Raw genomic sequence first — 17,337 nt, forward strand, 5'->3', positions numbered from 1 at the left:
GACTGCACATAGGGGCCAGAATAGGTCACTCTTCTGACTCATTCAGCATTGTGTGTAAATCTAAGATTGAGCTATTGAGCTCTGTAAATAAAAAGCTTTTTTTTTTCAAATCTGTTAAAATCATCCCAATAAGCATGTAAAAGCAGCCTAGAGCTTTGCATAATATATGGAAGTGTTGATACTAACATGCATTATTTTATACACTGATCCGCCATATCATTAGGATTACTGACAAGTAAAGTGAATTTCATTGATTATCCTGTTACAATGGCATCTGAAAGTCAGTGGGATATAATAGGCAGCAAGTAAACATGCTGTCCATGAAGTTGATGTGTTGAAAGCTGCAAAAAATGGACATTGCAGTTTGTCGTGTATGGGGCTGTGTAGCTGCAGATTGACAGGGTGCCCATGCTGACCTGTATCCACAACCAAAAGCACCTACCAAGGGCATGTGGGCATCAGAATCGGACTATGAAGCAATGGAAGATGGTGGCCTGGTCTGATGAATCATGTTTTCTTTTACATCATGTGGATGGACAGGTGTATCTGCGCTGCTTACCTGGAGAAGAGATGGCACCAGGATGCAGCATGAGAAGAAGGCAAGTGTGATGCTTTTGTCAATTTTCTAAAGGGAAACCTTGGTCCTACCATTCATGTACTGTACATGTTACTTTGACACATACCACCTACCTAAACAATGCTATATGTAATATGTTATCCCAATGACAACCCTTCATGGAAATGGTATTCCCTGATGGCATTGGCCTCTTTCAGCAGGATAATGACACATGGCACACTGCAAAAATGGTTCAAGAATAGTTTGAGGAACACAACGAGTTTGAGGTGTTTACTCCAAAATCTCCAGGTCAGCGCATTGAGTATCTGTGGGATGTGCTGGAAAAACAAGTCCGATCCATGGAGACTCCACCTCACAACTTACAGAACTTAGAGTCTGCTACTAACGACTTGGTGCCAAATGTCACAGCATATCTTCAGAGGTTTTGTGGCATTCATGTCACGATGGGTCAGGGCTGTTTTGACAGCAAAAGGGGGACTTACTCAATATTAGGAAGGTCATCTTAATGTTATAACTGATTGGGGCTTTTACCTAACAAAAAAAATATAGTGCTTTGAACATTAAAAACATAAACTAATAAAAATAAATGCAAAGAAAATATGCATTAATAAAATATATGCAAACACATTTTACATTCCCCAGTTAACAGTTTATTTGCTACATTGCATTACTGTAAATGGCCCAAATACTCCTATTTTTGGAGTCATATTGTATGTTCAAAAAGTAACATTCTAAGAGCCAAATGACCTGACTAACTGGAAGCAGTCATAGCAACACCTTACTACTGTGACTGCCTCTTACATAGAACATTTGTTTTACGTAGCATAAGGTATTGTGCAGCAACAAATGCTTAGCATGACAGAAGTGGTCTAGATTATGTAATATGCAGCACAGTGTACAGAACCCAGTCGTACATTGTCAATATGCTTAAACTAGGAGATAAGGCAAAAAGGTAGTGGTCAGTAGGTGGAAAAATATGTCTCAACACATTAGTGGGAGAGAAAAATGTCCCAACATCAGTAATCAGTCGAGGAAAATGTCCTGGCTTTAGTGGTAAGTGAAAAGTCACAATGTATGTGGTCAGTGGAAGTAAAAAAGCACTGTCCTCATTGGTCAATTAGAGGAAAAATGCCCTAAAATTGATGGTCAGTTGGAGAAAAAAATGCCCCAGTGTTGGTGGTCCTTGGTATAAAGAACACCCATGCGTTGGTGGTGAGTGGAAGAAAGAATGTCCCGGCGTTGGTGATGAGTATAAAGGACAATGCCCTGGTGTCAGTGGTGAGTGGAAGGAAGAATGCCTCAGAATCCTTTCACAAGTCCATCCACTCACCACTGTCCAATATTACCAGAGAGTAGAGGGAAGAATGCCCCGGCATTGGTGGTAAGTGGAAGGAAGAATGCTCCAAAATTGGTGTTGTGTGGAGGGAAGAATGCCCTGGTGTTTGTGGTGGAAGTTCATGCAAAACCTAACTAAAGCTAAACCTACTCCCACACCCATTCTAAGGTGATTCTAGCTAAACCTGTAAAGAAAAGATCGCTATACTTACCTATTCTGAAACCACTCTGGTCTGGCCCCAGGATGAGCTGTCAGCAGTGGCTCCTGTGCAGAGGAGCAGCAGCCGAGAACAGATGCCCCATAGTAAGTCTATGACCAAGAAAAAATATGAATGTTCCCCTGGGACGTTACATGGCAGAAACTCCAGTGAGTGTATGAGAGTATAAAAAGATAAATGTTTATTACAAAAATTGTTACAATAAAAGCAAACCAATGGGTTCGATGACGTAGATTCCAATACAATAGTACACATATGTATAAAATGAACCTGCAGCGCTCCTACAAATAATACAAAGCAAATACAAATGAAGGCATGTATATATTACTCTGAGAATGACATTAGGCATATATATGTGCAAGATAGTGTATAACGCACACAACCATGGATCACCATGCATGAATAAGTTCATGAATTCATTTTCAAAAATATAAACGTGAAGATGGGTGACAGTCTATATATGGTGAGCGATCATTATTCGTGACATCAATGGTGTGGAAAATGAGAATAGGTTGCACTAACCAGATAGCGCTTTTAAAAACGCATGTAGATGATGATATCATCTAGGTGTGAGCATCTGGACCCAGGTATTCTCGCTAGTAACAGCATCTATCCCAGCATTTCAACAGGGTTTCCGAATAGCAGAGTTCTGATTGTAGACCACCATAGGGAGCCAGCAACCAGGATCTCATCAACCAGGTATCCCAAACGGTATGATGTGTTCACCGACCACCAGAGGGAGATAGAGCTTTGGAGAATATCCCACGATTTTCTTGGGGAAAATTGGCTCAGGAAAAAAAGAGCCAAAAAACAAAGATATCTAAGTGCAGCATTGCTTTATTCAAGTGCAAAGAAATGGTTAAAATATAACTCACATGATATGCAAGGGCCTGTTGGCCAGACAAAAGGGATCCACGTGGATAGAAAGTCACTGAGGGCAGCTTTGATGTCACGAATAATGATCGCTCACCATATATAGACTGTCACCCATCTTCACGTTTATATTTTTGAAAATGAATTCATGAACTTATTCATGCATGGTGATCCATGGTTGTGTGCGTTATACACTATCTTGCACATATATATGCCTAATGTCATTCTCAGAGTAATATATACATACCTTCATTTGTATTTGCTTTGTATTATTTGTAGGAGCGCTGCAGGTTCATTTTATACATATATGTCATTCTAAGAGGTTTCAGAGGTTTTACCTTTTCTTGCTAGCGGCTCCATTACATAGATCTAGCGCTCGTTTTTTCTTGACAATAGTACATAGTTCACATCTACCTGACATGCTATTATGTTTTAGACCTGACATGTTTGTTTCCTGAAGAAGGAAATATGAATTCCAAACCGCATTGGATTTGTCTAGACAACAACACCACTGTAATAGTTCCTATGAGCTGTTAGCATATTGTTCAGTTGATGTAATACAGACTGTCAGGAAATCTGCATTGTGTGTATGTTCTATATGTAAATTATGTACCATTGTATTGGAATCTGCTTCATCGAACCCATTGGCTCGCTTTTATTGTAACAATTTTTGTAACAAACATTATCTTTTTATACTCTCATACTATTTGTGTGAAAAACGTTATATAAATTTCATTTAGGTACAGCGTTGCATGGTCGAGCAATTACCAGTTAAAGTAGCTCAGTGCTAAATAGCAAAAAATGGCCTGGTCATGAAGAGAGTAAAATTTTCTGGAGTGGTTAAAGTGCTGACCCTGTCAGTGTAAAGGGGTCAAAGATGGAATTACCCATTAAAGTAATGTAAGAAGAGTTGAAATGAAAGCGATGCTGCCAAACAAGCTGCTGATCAGGCCTGTGCTTTTAATTCACCCTAGAATAAATACCATTGTAGGTCCAGTTCACTTCTGGTTTGTTTACTTTGTTGCCAGTCAAGTCCTTATGAAGGGGGCACTAAGGTCCCCAAAATTCGTTGGCTACTTCTTGAATTATACGCCTGACCTTTAATGGAATAAAGTTGTATTTGGACCACTTATCAGTGGTGTGGCACTTTAATTTCAGCTCTTCTTATATTACACTACAAGCAAAGGAGACTCTGAAGATTCCCTGGGGTGTAGAAGCCACCTGCCAGGAACCAGCGCATTTACACCAACATCAATACCTTAAGATAATACCAGTACAATAAACCTACGGTTCCAGCGCTATCTTTATACTTTCCTTATCCAATAAAGTGACCTTGACATTTTGGAGCAGTTGGAATTGCTAGCAGACAGCAAAGGAAATTTGTCCCCTCTTCATGAGCTACAGCTTTTGAGTGTGTTTGTAGGCAGGTTGCCTACAGTATGTTAGTTGGGAGGTAGCTGGCCCAGGTTGGGGAAGGGTTAATGTTCTCCACACTGTTCCTGGGTTTTTTGGACCATGGCTTTGTGATATAAAAGGGGAGAAGGCCGTGTTTGAGACCAGTCTCTCCAGGTCTTACTCATCCAGCTCATGGAGTTGCTGTAGCGGTTATGGAACGCTAAGGGGGACTGCTGTGCCAAACAATGGAAGACACGGGAGCTGAGAGAGCTACGAAGCCTTGGATTACACCACTAATGGACTACTACCTTGTCGAGGTATGCCTGAGCAGCCTAGTTAAGTTAGATACAAGACAACAAAATGTCTCCCATGGGACTTTGGCAACAACATTAATACAATAAAGAACAGTATTTTTAATCAAAAATTAAAAAAAAAACTAATCATAAAAATCAGAGTTTTCTATTATATTTTCATAAAAGTCTTTCCATAAAATACATGGAAAAACTTTTATGCAAATATAATACAAATTCCGATTTTTATGATTCAGTTTTTTAAGATTTTTGATTAAAAATACTGTTCTTTATTGTATTAATGTTACTGCCAAAGTCCCATGGGAGACATTTTGTTGTCTTGTTGTGTTAGTAAGGGATGTAGCAGCATGATATTCACAATACCATCACCTTTCTATGTAAGTTGAGTTAGATAGGGGATGTTGTACTGTAATGTTCTGGTTGGACTATGCCATAAAATGTTCAGTCGAGTTGTGTCAACTGTTTTAATCCTGGCCTGAAGTAATTCAAAGTGGTGCTTTAAGGTTCTTGGCTTTTGAATTTGAAACTAGGCTCAGTAAAGTACATATGGGGTATGAAGCAAAGCAACTACGGAAGGTATACTCGGCAAAACCAGCTAGAGGAGTAATGCAGTTATTATGGGTAAGCCGAAATAGAGCAAGGTATGTTGCAGCCTGTCATGAAGCGTGGTACCTAGCAGGGCAGAGAGTCCTCCAGTAGCTAGGGGGATGGTGACCTGGCCTCCTCAACAGTGATTGGCTCCCCAAAGTTATAGAGACCGAACTCGCATTACAGAGACCCACAGCTTAGCTGCATGGTATAGGAGAGCCAAAGGAATTAAGTGGCCCTGCCCACAACTTGGAAAGCATAGTGACAGGGTCACTTTAAGATGCTTTTAGAAATGCAAAATGAAATTCTGCTTTAATTAAACTCAAATTATTTACCACTTTTGGTGGAATGCTTTAATCTTTTTTTATAAAGCAATACAACAATAAATATACAATGACTTTGAACTGTTTTAAGAAAGAGCCGCAGACAAAGATTTATGGACGATAAAAAGTGCTGAACATGAACAGTGTCTCCTTCCATATTGCATTAGTGTCCCATCTCTGGTCCACAATGTCACACAGTTGAATTAGCCAGACTTCTCATGTGAATGGTTTGATGTCTGACCAAGTGTGAGCTTCTGGAGAAAGCCTTGCCACATTCGGCACAAGTAAAAGGACGTTCACCAGTATGAACCTTCTGGTGCCTCACCAGATGAGAGCTGTGACCAAAACACTTGCCGCACTCTGTGCAGAGGTACGGCTTTTCTCCTGTGTGGACACGCTGGTGGATAATAAGGTTTGAACTGCTTATAAACCGTTTGCCGCAGTCATTACAGACATAGGGCCTCTCCCCTGTATGAACTCTATGATGCATAACCAGGTAAGACCCACTGATGAAACTCTTGAGACAAATTTTGCAGGTATGAGGCCTTTCACCGGTATGAGTCCTCTTGTGCACAATAAGGCTAGCATTTTGAGTAAAGCTCTTTCCGCACTCTTTACAGATAAAAGATTTTGGCTCAGTCTGAACTCTTCTTTCTGTAACTGCACTAGAGGTGTAGATCACATGTTTTCTCCGCCGGAGGCGGCTGTCTGTAGGTTCATTAGTTTGGACCCCTTGGTGCTTCATTGAAGTCACGTTACTGCCATATTTGACGACTAAGTTTCTGTGTTCAACATGGCTTGCTTGGTGTTTAAGAAAAAGGGAATGCTCATTGAAATTGTCACCACATTCGCTGCAAGTATATGCTGTGGGGTTTAGGTCACTCTTGCTTGCTACAAACTTGGAGCTCTTATCTTGACGCTTTGTGGAAGGTGGCTCTTCTGCAGGTGAGCCACTTGTAGGTTTCCTCTGTTTTCTACATGGCCTTGATGGAGATCTGATACCTTTATTTAAGGAGGTATCTAATAAGGAATAAAATGTAGTGAACAATAAAACAAATGCAATGGATTATTTACAATATGATGTCACATATACAAGTTTGATGAATTGATTCAGTTTGATGAATTGATTCACATTTATTTAGAGATGCGTTTCACATTGTCTGAACTGTGTAACACAAAGAGAATTAGTGCACATTTATTATTACACTGCAACACACCAAGGACAGCACCATCTCAGCCTCTGTTTGGATCCCAAAGTGCTCTAGTGCTACACACGTGATTTTATGATTTTAGAAATTTCAGCTTGCCTCTGGTGATAGCTGTTACAGTTGCCAGTGTGCTTACTGTATGTCAGCTCTCAACTGATCTTTCAAGCCCCTTATATGACTACTGTCATAGCCAATAATGTAGCAAAAATCTAACATCCAGGGCTCAGGTGAATCCCGATATCCTCTCAATAAAAATCATATATACAATAAATCCCAGCAGCTGGAATGTCCGCCCCCTCAGCAGGTAGACAGATAGACAATATAATTTTAAAAAAAACAGCGCTCTAGCGTGAAAACAATTTTACGCCATTCCAGCTGCTATGATTTATTTTGAGAGGGTATCGAGATTCACCTGAGCGCTGGGTATTAGATTTTTACTACTTATATGATTGGCCATGACACCAGTCATAAAAGGGCTTGAAAGATCACTTGAATACATACACCCTTATAATAGTACCGTTTTCCTCCTCTGGACCGTGTGTAGATAATACTTCTCTGGCTTGGATGTTTTGTGGCTACATCTTGTATATTACTGTCTATAAACAGGATCGCAAAGTGGAACCATACTTGATATAATCTCTAGTATAAAGCATACTGGCACTATGTTGACTCATCCTCTATCCATGACATAGATCTGGAGGTTCAGGAATCCAATCATTATACATACTTGCCAACTGTGTATAAGACTGACCGGGGATCAATACCTGTTCAGCATGCTGCGCATTTAATAAAACCTTGTGGCCACTCTGTCCATCCCTATCTGTCCTCTATGACTGTCCCTTTGTTCTGAGAGTTCTCAGCTTTGATTGGTATCTAATGGTTTTAGTATGAAGATATGAAAATCATATACTGTATATGCATAACTTTGATCAGAGATATCCAATTATTCGTTAGACATGACCCTTGACACTTTTTAATGAGTATGTTTATATGTCCAAAGTCTACTTGCTTAAAAGTTAATTGTTAGTCAAATATATCTATCGGTATAGAAAACTTTGTTCATAATTCTTCATTTTTTTAATACATGATTTAGAAAATTCTTTCATTGGGTTGAGATTCAAAGCCAAATCCATACTTTTTACGTGAGAATCTTCTGGTGTCACTTGAAAGCTGACAAGCACACTGGCTTTTGTGACCATTATCACCAGAGGAATGCTGATTAATTCTCCAGATCAGCATCCAGACACTCCCTGCAGCTCTGTGTGCTCTGGTATCTGATGTTAGTTCCACAGGCACATTACCAATACTTTACCACCCTTCTAGAGTCAGAAAGTTTGCATCTAATTTCAAATGATTTAGTGACCATAGAAAACATTAGAAAATACTTAAACTTTTTATGGCTAAACTAGAACATTTCTTCCTATCAATCATCTCACAGAACCAAACAATATTACCCTTGTGGCTGGTCCAAAATCATTGCAATAATTACCTTCAGTCCAGAGGTTTCCCTCCACAGTGCTTTTTTTCTACCGCTAGATGCCCTCAGTCTCCATGGCTAGCACCATTCAACACATTTCCTCCAAGTCCAGGTCACCCTGGACCCACCCCAGCCTTTGACTGGACAGTGAAAGGAGAAGCTGCACAGTGATGAGCTCATCTCTCTGTCAGCATGCCTTGTGCCAGTACATAAACTGATTGGCTCCTTGTACTGCTTCTTACTCTCACACTCCAGCCCTGTTCTACAGGGACTGCAAGAGGTTGATACCAGGTCAAATGTAGGTACTTACACTGCATTTAATGCTGTATTGATGAATACAAAGCTGCAATAACTAAATTTAGTTATAAACGACTTTTTATTTGAGTTCAGCTTTAAACACATTATTATTAATAGACTACTAATACTCCAGAGAGAGAGAGAGAGAGATAATTTTACCCCTATACAAATCATTAGTAATACCTCATCTGGAATATGCAGTTCAGTTTTGGGCACCAATTCACAAAAAGAACATTGGGGAACTGGAGAAAGTACAGAGAATGGCAACCAAACTGATAAGAGGAGAGCATAGAGGAGCTCAGCTATGAGGAAAGATCAGAGGAACTGAATTTATTCTCTCTTGAGAAGAGGAGATTAAGCGGGGATATGATGAACATGTATAAATACATCAGTGGTTCATATAGTGAACTCGGTGTAGAGCTATTCACCCTGAGGTCATCACAGAGGACAAGGGGGCACTCTTTACATCTGGAGGAAAAGAAATGTAATCTCCAAAGACGGAAAGGATTCTTCACAGTGAGAGCTGTGAAAATGTGGAATAGACTCCCTCAAGAGTCGGTTCTGGCCAGCTCAGAAGATTGCTTTAAAAAAGGCCTGGATTCTTTCTTGGATACACAGAATATAACTGGATACTAACATTTATAGGTAAAGTTGATGCAGGGACTATCTGATTGCCTCTTGGGGGATCAGGAAGGAATTTCTTTTCCCAGCAGGAGCAAATTGGATCATGCTTTGCTGGGTTTTTTTGCCTTCCTCTGGATCAACTGTGGGTATAGGATTATAACTCTTTTTTTTTTTTTTTTTTAATGGTTGAACTGGATGGACTTTTGTCTTTTTTTCAGCCAGACTAACTATGTAACTACTGACATGGACTGACAATGGCATCTGAGATAAATGACATTGACTGTGACATTAGTATTAGGAAGTCTGTAAAGCTGTATATACAGTATATTTATATTCATACCTGGGGAGGAGTATGTCTGTCTTTTCCTCTTGTGTGTGTATAAATCACTACTCACGCACAGCTCCTCTCCACTCTGAATTTTGGATGCAGTCTCCGGCTTCACATACAGGTAACCTGATATATGAGAATTTACATATTTTAGTTTTAAGTATTATTAAACAGGTATAAGTGAAATTATAAATGTCTATTTAACACAACACCAAACAGCTTTAAGGAGACTGTAAGGATCTGTATTGATGGCTGCAAACAGGTTTTGCATTCCTATGGAATGGCAAAACCCACTTAAAGGAGAAGTTTGGGGTATATAAAAAACAAATACACATACTCACCTCTATGTCCCGTGTCGGCTCTGAGCCCAAGAACTCAGTACTAGCTCAGCTCAGAGCAGAGAGCAGTGACTTCAGTCATTGCTCTCTGCTCTGCCCCTCCAGTCACATGCTGAAAGCTGGAGAGAGCTGTCATCATGCAGCTGGGTGGATCCCAACAATATGGTCGGGATCCTTCCAGAGCCTGGAGTGCCTCTGTGTCATCAGCTGACCATGGGCAATACCCCACTATAAGTTGATTTGGGGTCATAGAAGAGCAAAAGTAAGTGCACTCCTGTGACCCAGAAAAGAAGTAGGCCAAAAAAGCTTTGATTATACTCCTCCCTTAAAGCAGTAAAAATACAGGTTAGAAATAATGATAAGCTTGGGTTTCAAATCATGTTCAATCCAAACCCGAAAGTTAGCTATCCATGCTGGAACAATGAGGTGCAGGAGGGAGATTCCCCGCCCCCCAGTTGGGGCAGTTGCTCATATGTAGGAGGGTGGAGAGCAGGGTTGCCACCTCATCCCTTTAAAACTGAACATATTAATTACACAGGTTCTGAGGCTAATTTAATGCAGGTAAGACACTAAGTGAGTTTAATTACCTCCTAAATCAGCCACAGAACCTGTGTAATTAAGATGTGTTCAGTTTTAAAGGGATGAGTTGGCAACCCTAGCGGGGAGGCTTGTGACATCATTGACCTAATATGGCCACATAAGATCAATGACATTGACCTAGTATCACCATGTGCCTTTATTAGGTCAATCATGTCATGAGCGTCCCCGGCTCTTTGTGTACGTTAGCTGTGCAGTGGAATTGACAGTTGGCATTGACAAGGTCTCTGAAAAATTATTGGAAAATATTTCAGTATAAAAAAGTGAGCACATGGATATCTGTGTAAACAAAATTCTTATAGAATTAAGATCCAACAATAGTGAGGGTTCCTTGTAATGTTTCTAGGTGGCTTGAACCTAAAACTCTGGTAGTAAGATAGAATTATCACCAAAATCACCAATCTGCATGAGAAGCCATTCAACCCATCTGTATTTATAAAAAACATAGGGGCACACTTTAGGGATCCATTGTGGTGCGTTAACACATATTGGGTATAAAATTGCATGGTGCAAAATCAGGTGCAACGCTGCATAGAAACCAATCAGCTTCCAGGTTTTATTGACAAAGCTTAATTGAACAAGCTGAAGTTTGAAGCCAATTGGCTACCAAGCACAGCTGCACCAGATTTTGAGTGCTCCCGTTTTAGTAAATCTCCCCCATTGTGTTAAGGCAGCTTGTTTATTATGAATAACCTGCCAACCCTCCACAGTGGATCAAAAAACACAGACGACCCCTTATTAGAAATGCAGTGCACTACAATGCATGGTATGTGCATTGCGGCATGCTGTGTTATGCATTGCACTCAACTATACAGCGCAATGGGATGACAATGAATGGCGCTGCAACGCACCACACAAGGAGCAAAGTGCCTTGTGGTAACATGCAGTATTGAACACATTCTATTGCATGTTGCTGCGACACGCAAGTGTGAATGAGGCCTCAAGCTAAATTTGATAATTCTACTAATTCATTCTCAGTAGAATCTCTAATGAAATGTCTATGTGGGGTATTGGGAAAAAAGTAACACTGATTATCCCTCACCCACTAAGTTTGGGCGTTGGTGAATTTTTGTTGTATTTTTATTACGTTGCTTTTCCCGATCTTCTACAGAATCCAGTTCTTCAACTGAAAAACACACAGTTTCTTCATCAGATTTTGTTGACTCCTAAAGAAAGAATAAAGGATTTTAAATCTAGAGCACTACAATACAGAAAGAGAAAAACTGAGGTTGCATTAATGTCACTGAACATATCCTGTATATTTGCAAAGATCCCTCTGCAAAATAGTCCCAAACTAGTAAAAAAAAGTGTGACTTTCTCCAAAGCACTTTTTTATTGTTTTTATAATTTAAAGTTGCAACAGAGTGAAGAATGGACTTGCAGCCTGCCGGAAAGGTAAGTGAAGATCAGCTTGCGTTTGGAGTGAACCCTATAGGAAGCTGTCACTTCTGCTACTGCTGTCCAACCAACTGCGTCCAGGGCATTCACCACCCTGAAACTTCATGCACACAAAGAGTGAGTATCCTTGTGGCATCATTGACCTGATATGGCCACATGGCATTGACCTAATATGACCATGTGAACTTATCAGGTCAATTACTTTGTCAGAGACGTTGACCTACTATGAACATGTGACCTTTTCATGGCAATTACATTGTCAATGACATTGACCTAATATTGCCATGTGGCCTTATCAGGTCAATTACATTGTCAATGAGGTTGATCTAATATGGTCACGTGGCCTTATTAGATCAATCACATTGTTAGTGACGTTGACTTACTATGACCATGTGGCCTTTTCATAGCAATTACATTGTCAGAGACGTTGACCTACTATGAACATGTGACCTTTTCATGGCAATTACATTGTCAATAACATTGAGCTAATATGGCCATGTGGCCTTATTAGGCCAAATATGGCATCAATGACAGTGACCTAATATGACCACTTGGCCATATCAGGTCAATTATGTCACGAGCATCCATCTCCCTTTTTGGACATGCAGTTGTGAGGCGGGTAATGCCTTGGTCACAATTGGCTGGGTGGTGACAGCTTCCTTCTGAGTTTGTTCCAAACCCAAGTGAGGACCAATACTGAGCTCATGCCTAAAGGTTCATCCTCTTCTATTACAAGGTGGAGCTGCAGTGCCACTTTAACTAGTTCCATCTAGTGATTTGTCCTACCTCTCTTTCCGATAAATTCAGAAGGATTTTATAGATAAGTCATAAGGATATGAACAATGGAAACTATAGATAAAGTAGAGCAGTCTAATGGGATTGGAATAGAAGCATTGCATGTTCGCCATAGTTTTGGGCTCAGCCTCAACAAGCCAGCTCCTCTGTTTAGAACAATATGCTGCTTCAGTTAGATTGTAGACTTAATTTTTGCTGGAAAAATATGACCACCATTGACACCTGTGGTATTTGTACTGTATACGGGACACAGTAATTGTAGCTATACAGTATTCATTTCATTGAAGAGACATCTTGAGAAGAAATGATTACCTCCATATCTTCTAGGGACTTTTGCCTGACATCCAAGATTACACCTTTACTTGTCTTACATTCCTCCATCAGAAAGAGATGCTGCCTTTAAAAATAATTAAGGAATATTATATATATTATTATAAGCCTATTCATCCCAATGGTTATCTATTAGATCAAATAAAAAGGCTCAAAAGAACTTTAATTATGTATTTGAAGGTTAGCTTGCATAGGCTATTTTCAGTGCCTGCGAATGGAAAACACAACTAAACAGGTTCATAAAACAGAGCTAAATAAATCCATAAATTGTGAATTTAATGTCATGTACATGTTTAAAATCAGCTTTTCACACAAAGCAGCAATGCTTACCTCTGTAGACCCTGCAGCTTGAAGCAAATCATCTATTGATTCCTCACCTCACTGTGGACTGTCAGACAGAGATAGGGTAATACAGAATATGGCCCTAGGCAAGGTAACAGCTTTGCCCCATCTCTTTGATTGATACTGATAAGGACTGCAATAGACACAGATAAACCGCCCCATTTTCACTGTATCCTCTCTTGGGAAATTACAGGCAAGGCATTCTTGACCAATTGAAGGTTATAGATGGGTCCTCTGGTCATCTACTAGGCCCCTTGGCTCCTGCCTAGCTTTCCTTGTGGATGATCAGGCTTTGTCATATACAGTACTAGTACGAGGGGTCTTCAAAAAGATTTGGCATATTTATATATATAATAGATTTAAAAATGATGTGGAAACGTTTTGAAGAACCTTTGAATTTTCCCCAAGTGACATCAAATGTAACGCTCTGATTACAAATTAAACCAATAAAAATAGTATATGGAGTAAATGACAGAAGAACTTTATGGAATTGTTAAATAAATAAGACTGGAAAGGTGCCTGAGGATTTTGTTTTTTAAAAGAAGAGACATAAAGATTTTACGTTTATCTCCAATGAAGCCCATTTTTTAAGAGCCAGTCACAGCTTCCTATATATCATAGTATTGCTATATGTTCCCTATTGACTCAGCATGAGTGCAGATTTGAATGAACGATCCATCTAAACCTTATGGACCGAAACTTAAGGAGGACCTGTCATTAGATATATTTCATCATGCAAGTGCATGCATGCTAATGTGTCAACATAACACCTCCAGGTATTTATTACATCCTCTAGTAATCACAGTACATCCTCCTGACAATGCTTTTTTCTCTAAAAGGTCAGCAACATCTTTCTTCAGGCATCATCCGGGATCACCATCTACTTCCTGGACTAAAATGTCAGCTCAGAGATGACACACTCATGCAAACCCTGGCATCTGTGCAAATTTTGGTGTGTTTACAATTGTCTGACACAAATCAGTCCCCTTTTACCTACCTGCTACAAAGTTAAAATGTTGCATCCTGATCCCAAAAGAAGGAGGAAATGCTTCCTCCTGCATGCAGCAGGCTGATGCCATCATCTCTATTTAGACAAATGACTGGAGCTTAAAGACAACTTTTTAAATGATAAAAGGCGGAGCTTTTCTAAAAAATGGTATTGATGTTGTGTATTGTGATGTCAGAAATGTAGTCATGCAAGCTTGTAAAGTTACTGACAGGTCCACTTTAAAGACACTAAGGGCCAGTTCACACTACAAAAATACACTCCGGATACGTTTTTGCCTACAGTTCACATCAAACGCTGTTCCAGTGCAGTTTTGATGCAGTTTGCTATGTTTCAGTATGGCTCTGTGCAGAAGAAATGCAGCATGTTCTACTTTATTTTCTGCACCGGAAACTGACTGGAACTGACTGCACTAGTGTGAACTAGCTCTAAGAATTTTAGAACGTTTATGGTTTGAACTGACATAGTTTTAATCATTTATAAAGTGAAATGTTCTAGAGAGATATTTTGCTTCCTGCAGCAGGCTTATAGTTGGTCCTTATGCACACAGGAGTTTTAAACACCGCTTATAGGACTAATGTACAATGGTCAATAAAAACGCCATTTTTAAGAGCGTTTGATGGGGTTTTTTTACTGCCTCTAAATGCCCCTCAATGTTGGCCTATGATTCCAATGAAACTAATTATTATTATACAGGATTTATATAGCGCCAACAGTTTGCGCAGTACTTTACAAAATGAAGGTAGACATTACAGTTACAATACAATTTGGTACAAGAGGAAACAGAGGGCCCTGCTCATTAGAGCTTACCGTCTAGGAGGAAGGGTTGAGTGATAAAAAAGGTAATAGCTGTAGGGGGATGAGCTGATGGAGACAATAAATGGCAGTTTACTAGGTAGAAGCAGTATAGGTTTCTTTAGAGAGAAAGGTTTTCAGGGATTGTCTAAAAGGTGGATAGATTAGAAGGCAGCCAGACAGATTGGGGTAGGGAGTTCCATAGAATGAGAGAAGCTTGGGAAAAGTCCTGGAGACGAGCATGGGAGGAGGTGACACGGAAAATAGAGAGCAGAAGGTCTTGGGAGGATTGCAGAGAGTGGTTTGGTTGATATTTTGAGACCAGGTTGGTGATGAAGCTGGGGGCAGAGTTGTGGATGTCTTTGTAAGTTGTTTTTAGTATTTTGAATTTTATTTGTTGGGCGAGTGGAAGCCAGTGGAGGGATTGACAGAGAAGGGTAGCAGACTCTGAACGGTTGGTAAGGTGGATGAAACTGGCAGCAGCATTCATGATGAACTGCAGGGGGGATAGCCTATGTAAAGGTAAGCCAATGAGGAGGGAGTTGCAGTAGTCGAGGTGAGAGATAACCAGGGAGTGAATTAGGAGCTTTGTGGTATCATTGGTCAAAAAGGGTCGTATTCTGAAGATGTTGCGGAGGTTGAGGCTGCATGATTTGGAAAGGGATTGGATGTGGGCCTGAAAGGATAGATCAGAATCCAGGGTTAACCCTAGCACTCTGGCATGCAGGGATGGGTTGATAGTGGTGCTCTTGATCCTGACCAAGAAATCAGAGGAAGAAGCATGTGAGGGAGGAAATATTCTGAGCTCAGTTTTGGATAGATTGAGTTTTAGGAAGTGGTGTGACATCCAGTCTGATATGTCTGATAGTAAATCGGTGATACGTGAGGAAACTGATGGGGTGAGCTGAGGAGTAGAAAGAGAGATTTGTGTGTCATCAGCATAGAATTAACGGCCAAGCGTTTGATGCGCCTAAACACATTTAATGTGCCAACATGTGTTTACAAATACACGGCTTTAGGTGAATTTTGTTAGGAGAGCTGGGCAAATGTCCAGTGTGCATGGGGGGCTTAGAGAAGTTTTATGGGGGGTTTTCTCTGCCTCTAAACACCCCTCAATATTAGCCTATGTGTCCATACACACATAGACATTTACAGGTGTTTAAAGGCAGAAAAAAAAACAGAGCCCAAGCGTTCAGGAGGGGAGTGTTTTGCAGCTAAAAAACGCTTGATGTGCCTAAGGGCTAGGAAATGCATCTAAGCAAGAATTAATGCTAGGAGCATCAAGCGATTGAGTGTTCATTAATTCCAATGGCCAGAATAAATTAATATTCTGGCAAATGAAATGAATGACCGTTCAAGTTCTTGTCGCACTTAACCGCCTGAATGCATTTGCAAAATTGTGGCTTTTTGCATGTTTTTGACGCTGCTTTTCTCCTGACGTTTAGAAGAGTTACTGTGCATGGGGCTTAAAGTGAATCTAAAGATTGTAATTAAAAAAAAACAAAAAAAAAAGACTTTAAGGGCTCCTTCACACTATCATCGATATCCTGTGTTTTTCCACAGCGGATAAATACAGGCCACTGATAGGGCACATAAAAACAATTGTTTTCTATGTGCCCCATTTACACTGCAAGGCTGATGTGAGCTGCGATAAAATACAGCATGCAATTTTCCATAGAGCACTAGATGGTACCGCATGTTCCTGGAAGCCATGACATGTGAGTCGCACTGCTCCCTGCCAGAGCCTGGCATTATCACTATCCCGAACAGTACAATGCTGCTTTACCATGCAGGCTGGTGTGAGCCTAGGCTAAAATCTTACTCCAGACAAATTCCTTTTAGTTTTGAGATAATGGGAAAGAGCTGAATCTTCTGTCAGTTTTTCATTTCTCATTTTGATAAGTAGCCAGCACACCAAATATTGACCCTGGAAAGTTAAAACGTTTATTGTGGTTCCATTGCACAGTGCAGGAAAATGTCCAAACACATATCTGCAGACATTCCGGGGCCACACTGATAGGTAATAGAGAATGCCTGTTAGTTTGAAAAAAGGAATTCAGCACGGCCCCAAACATTGGTAGATATGCTGCTTTTGCACTTGTTTGCCCTTTAACACCTATAACCTTTATAATGGAAGTTCGATAAATTTTTCAACATTTGGGGTTTAATGTGTATCTGCATG

At 40.1% G+C, this 17,337-nt stretch overlaps 1 protein-coding gene across 2 annotated transcripts in view; it reads right to left on the reverse strand.

Annotated features, from left to right (window-relative positions):
- Positions 1-5,635: 5,635 nt before the first annotated feature.
- LOC149459231 (uncharacterized) overlaps positions 5,636-17,337 on the reverse strand; it is a 36,614-nt gene continuing 24,912 nt past the window's right edge. Inside the window, exons 2-5 of one of the 2 annotated variants that reach the window (XM_089681443.1) lie at positions 12,995-13,079; positions 11,577-11,655; positions 9,567-9,680; positions 5,636-6,640 (exon numbers count right to left, since the gene is read on the reverse strand). In XM_089681443.1, the coding sequence (XP_089537569.1) occupies positions 5,811-6,640; positions 9,567-9,680; positions 11,577-11,655; positions 12,995-13,063 (1,092 nt within the window). In that variant the 5' untranslated portion in view covers positions 13,064-13,079 and the 3' untranslated portion in view covers positions 5,636-5,810. Of the gene's footprint in view, positions 6,641-9,566; positions 9,681-11,531; positions 11,656-12,994; positions 13,080-17,337 lie in introns of both variants that reach the window. The other variant, XM_089681442.1, reaches the window with a different exon arrangement.

The sequence above is a fragment of the Staurois parvus genome, unplaced genomic scaffold, assembly GCF_062004578.1.
Source record: "Staurois parvus isolate SC_StPar_1 unplaced genomic scaffold, SC_StPar_1.0 ptg000267l, whole genome shotgun sequence".
NCBI classification, from domain to species: domain Eukaryota; kingdom Metazoa; phylum Chordata; class Amphibia; order Anura; family Ranidae; genus Staurois; species Staurois parvus.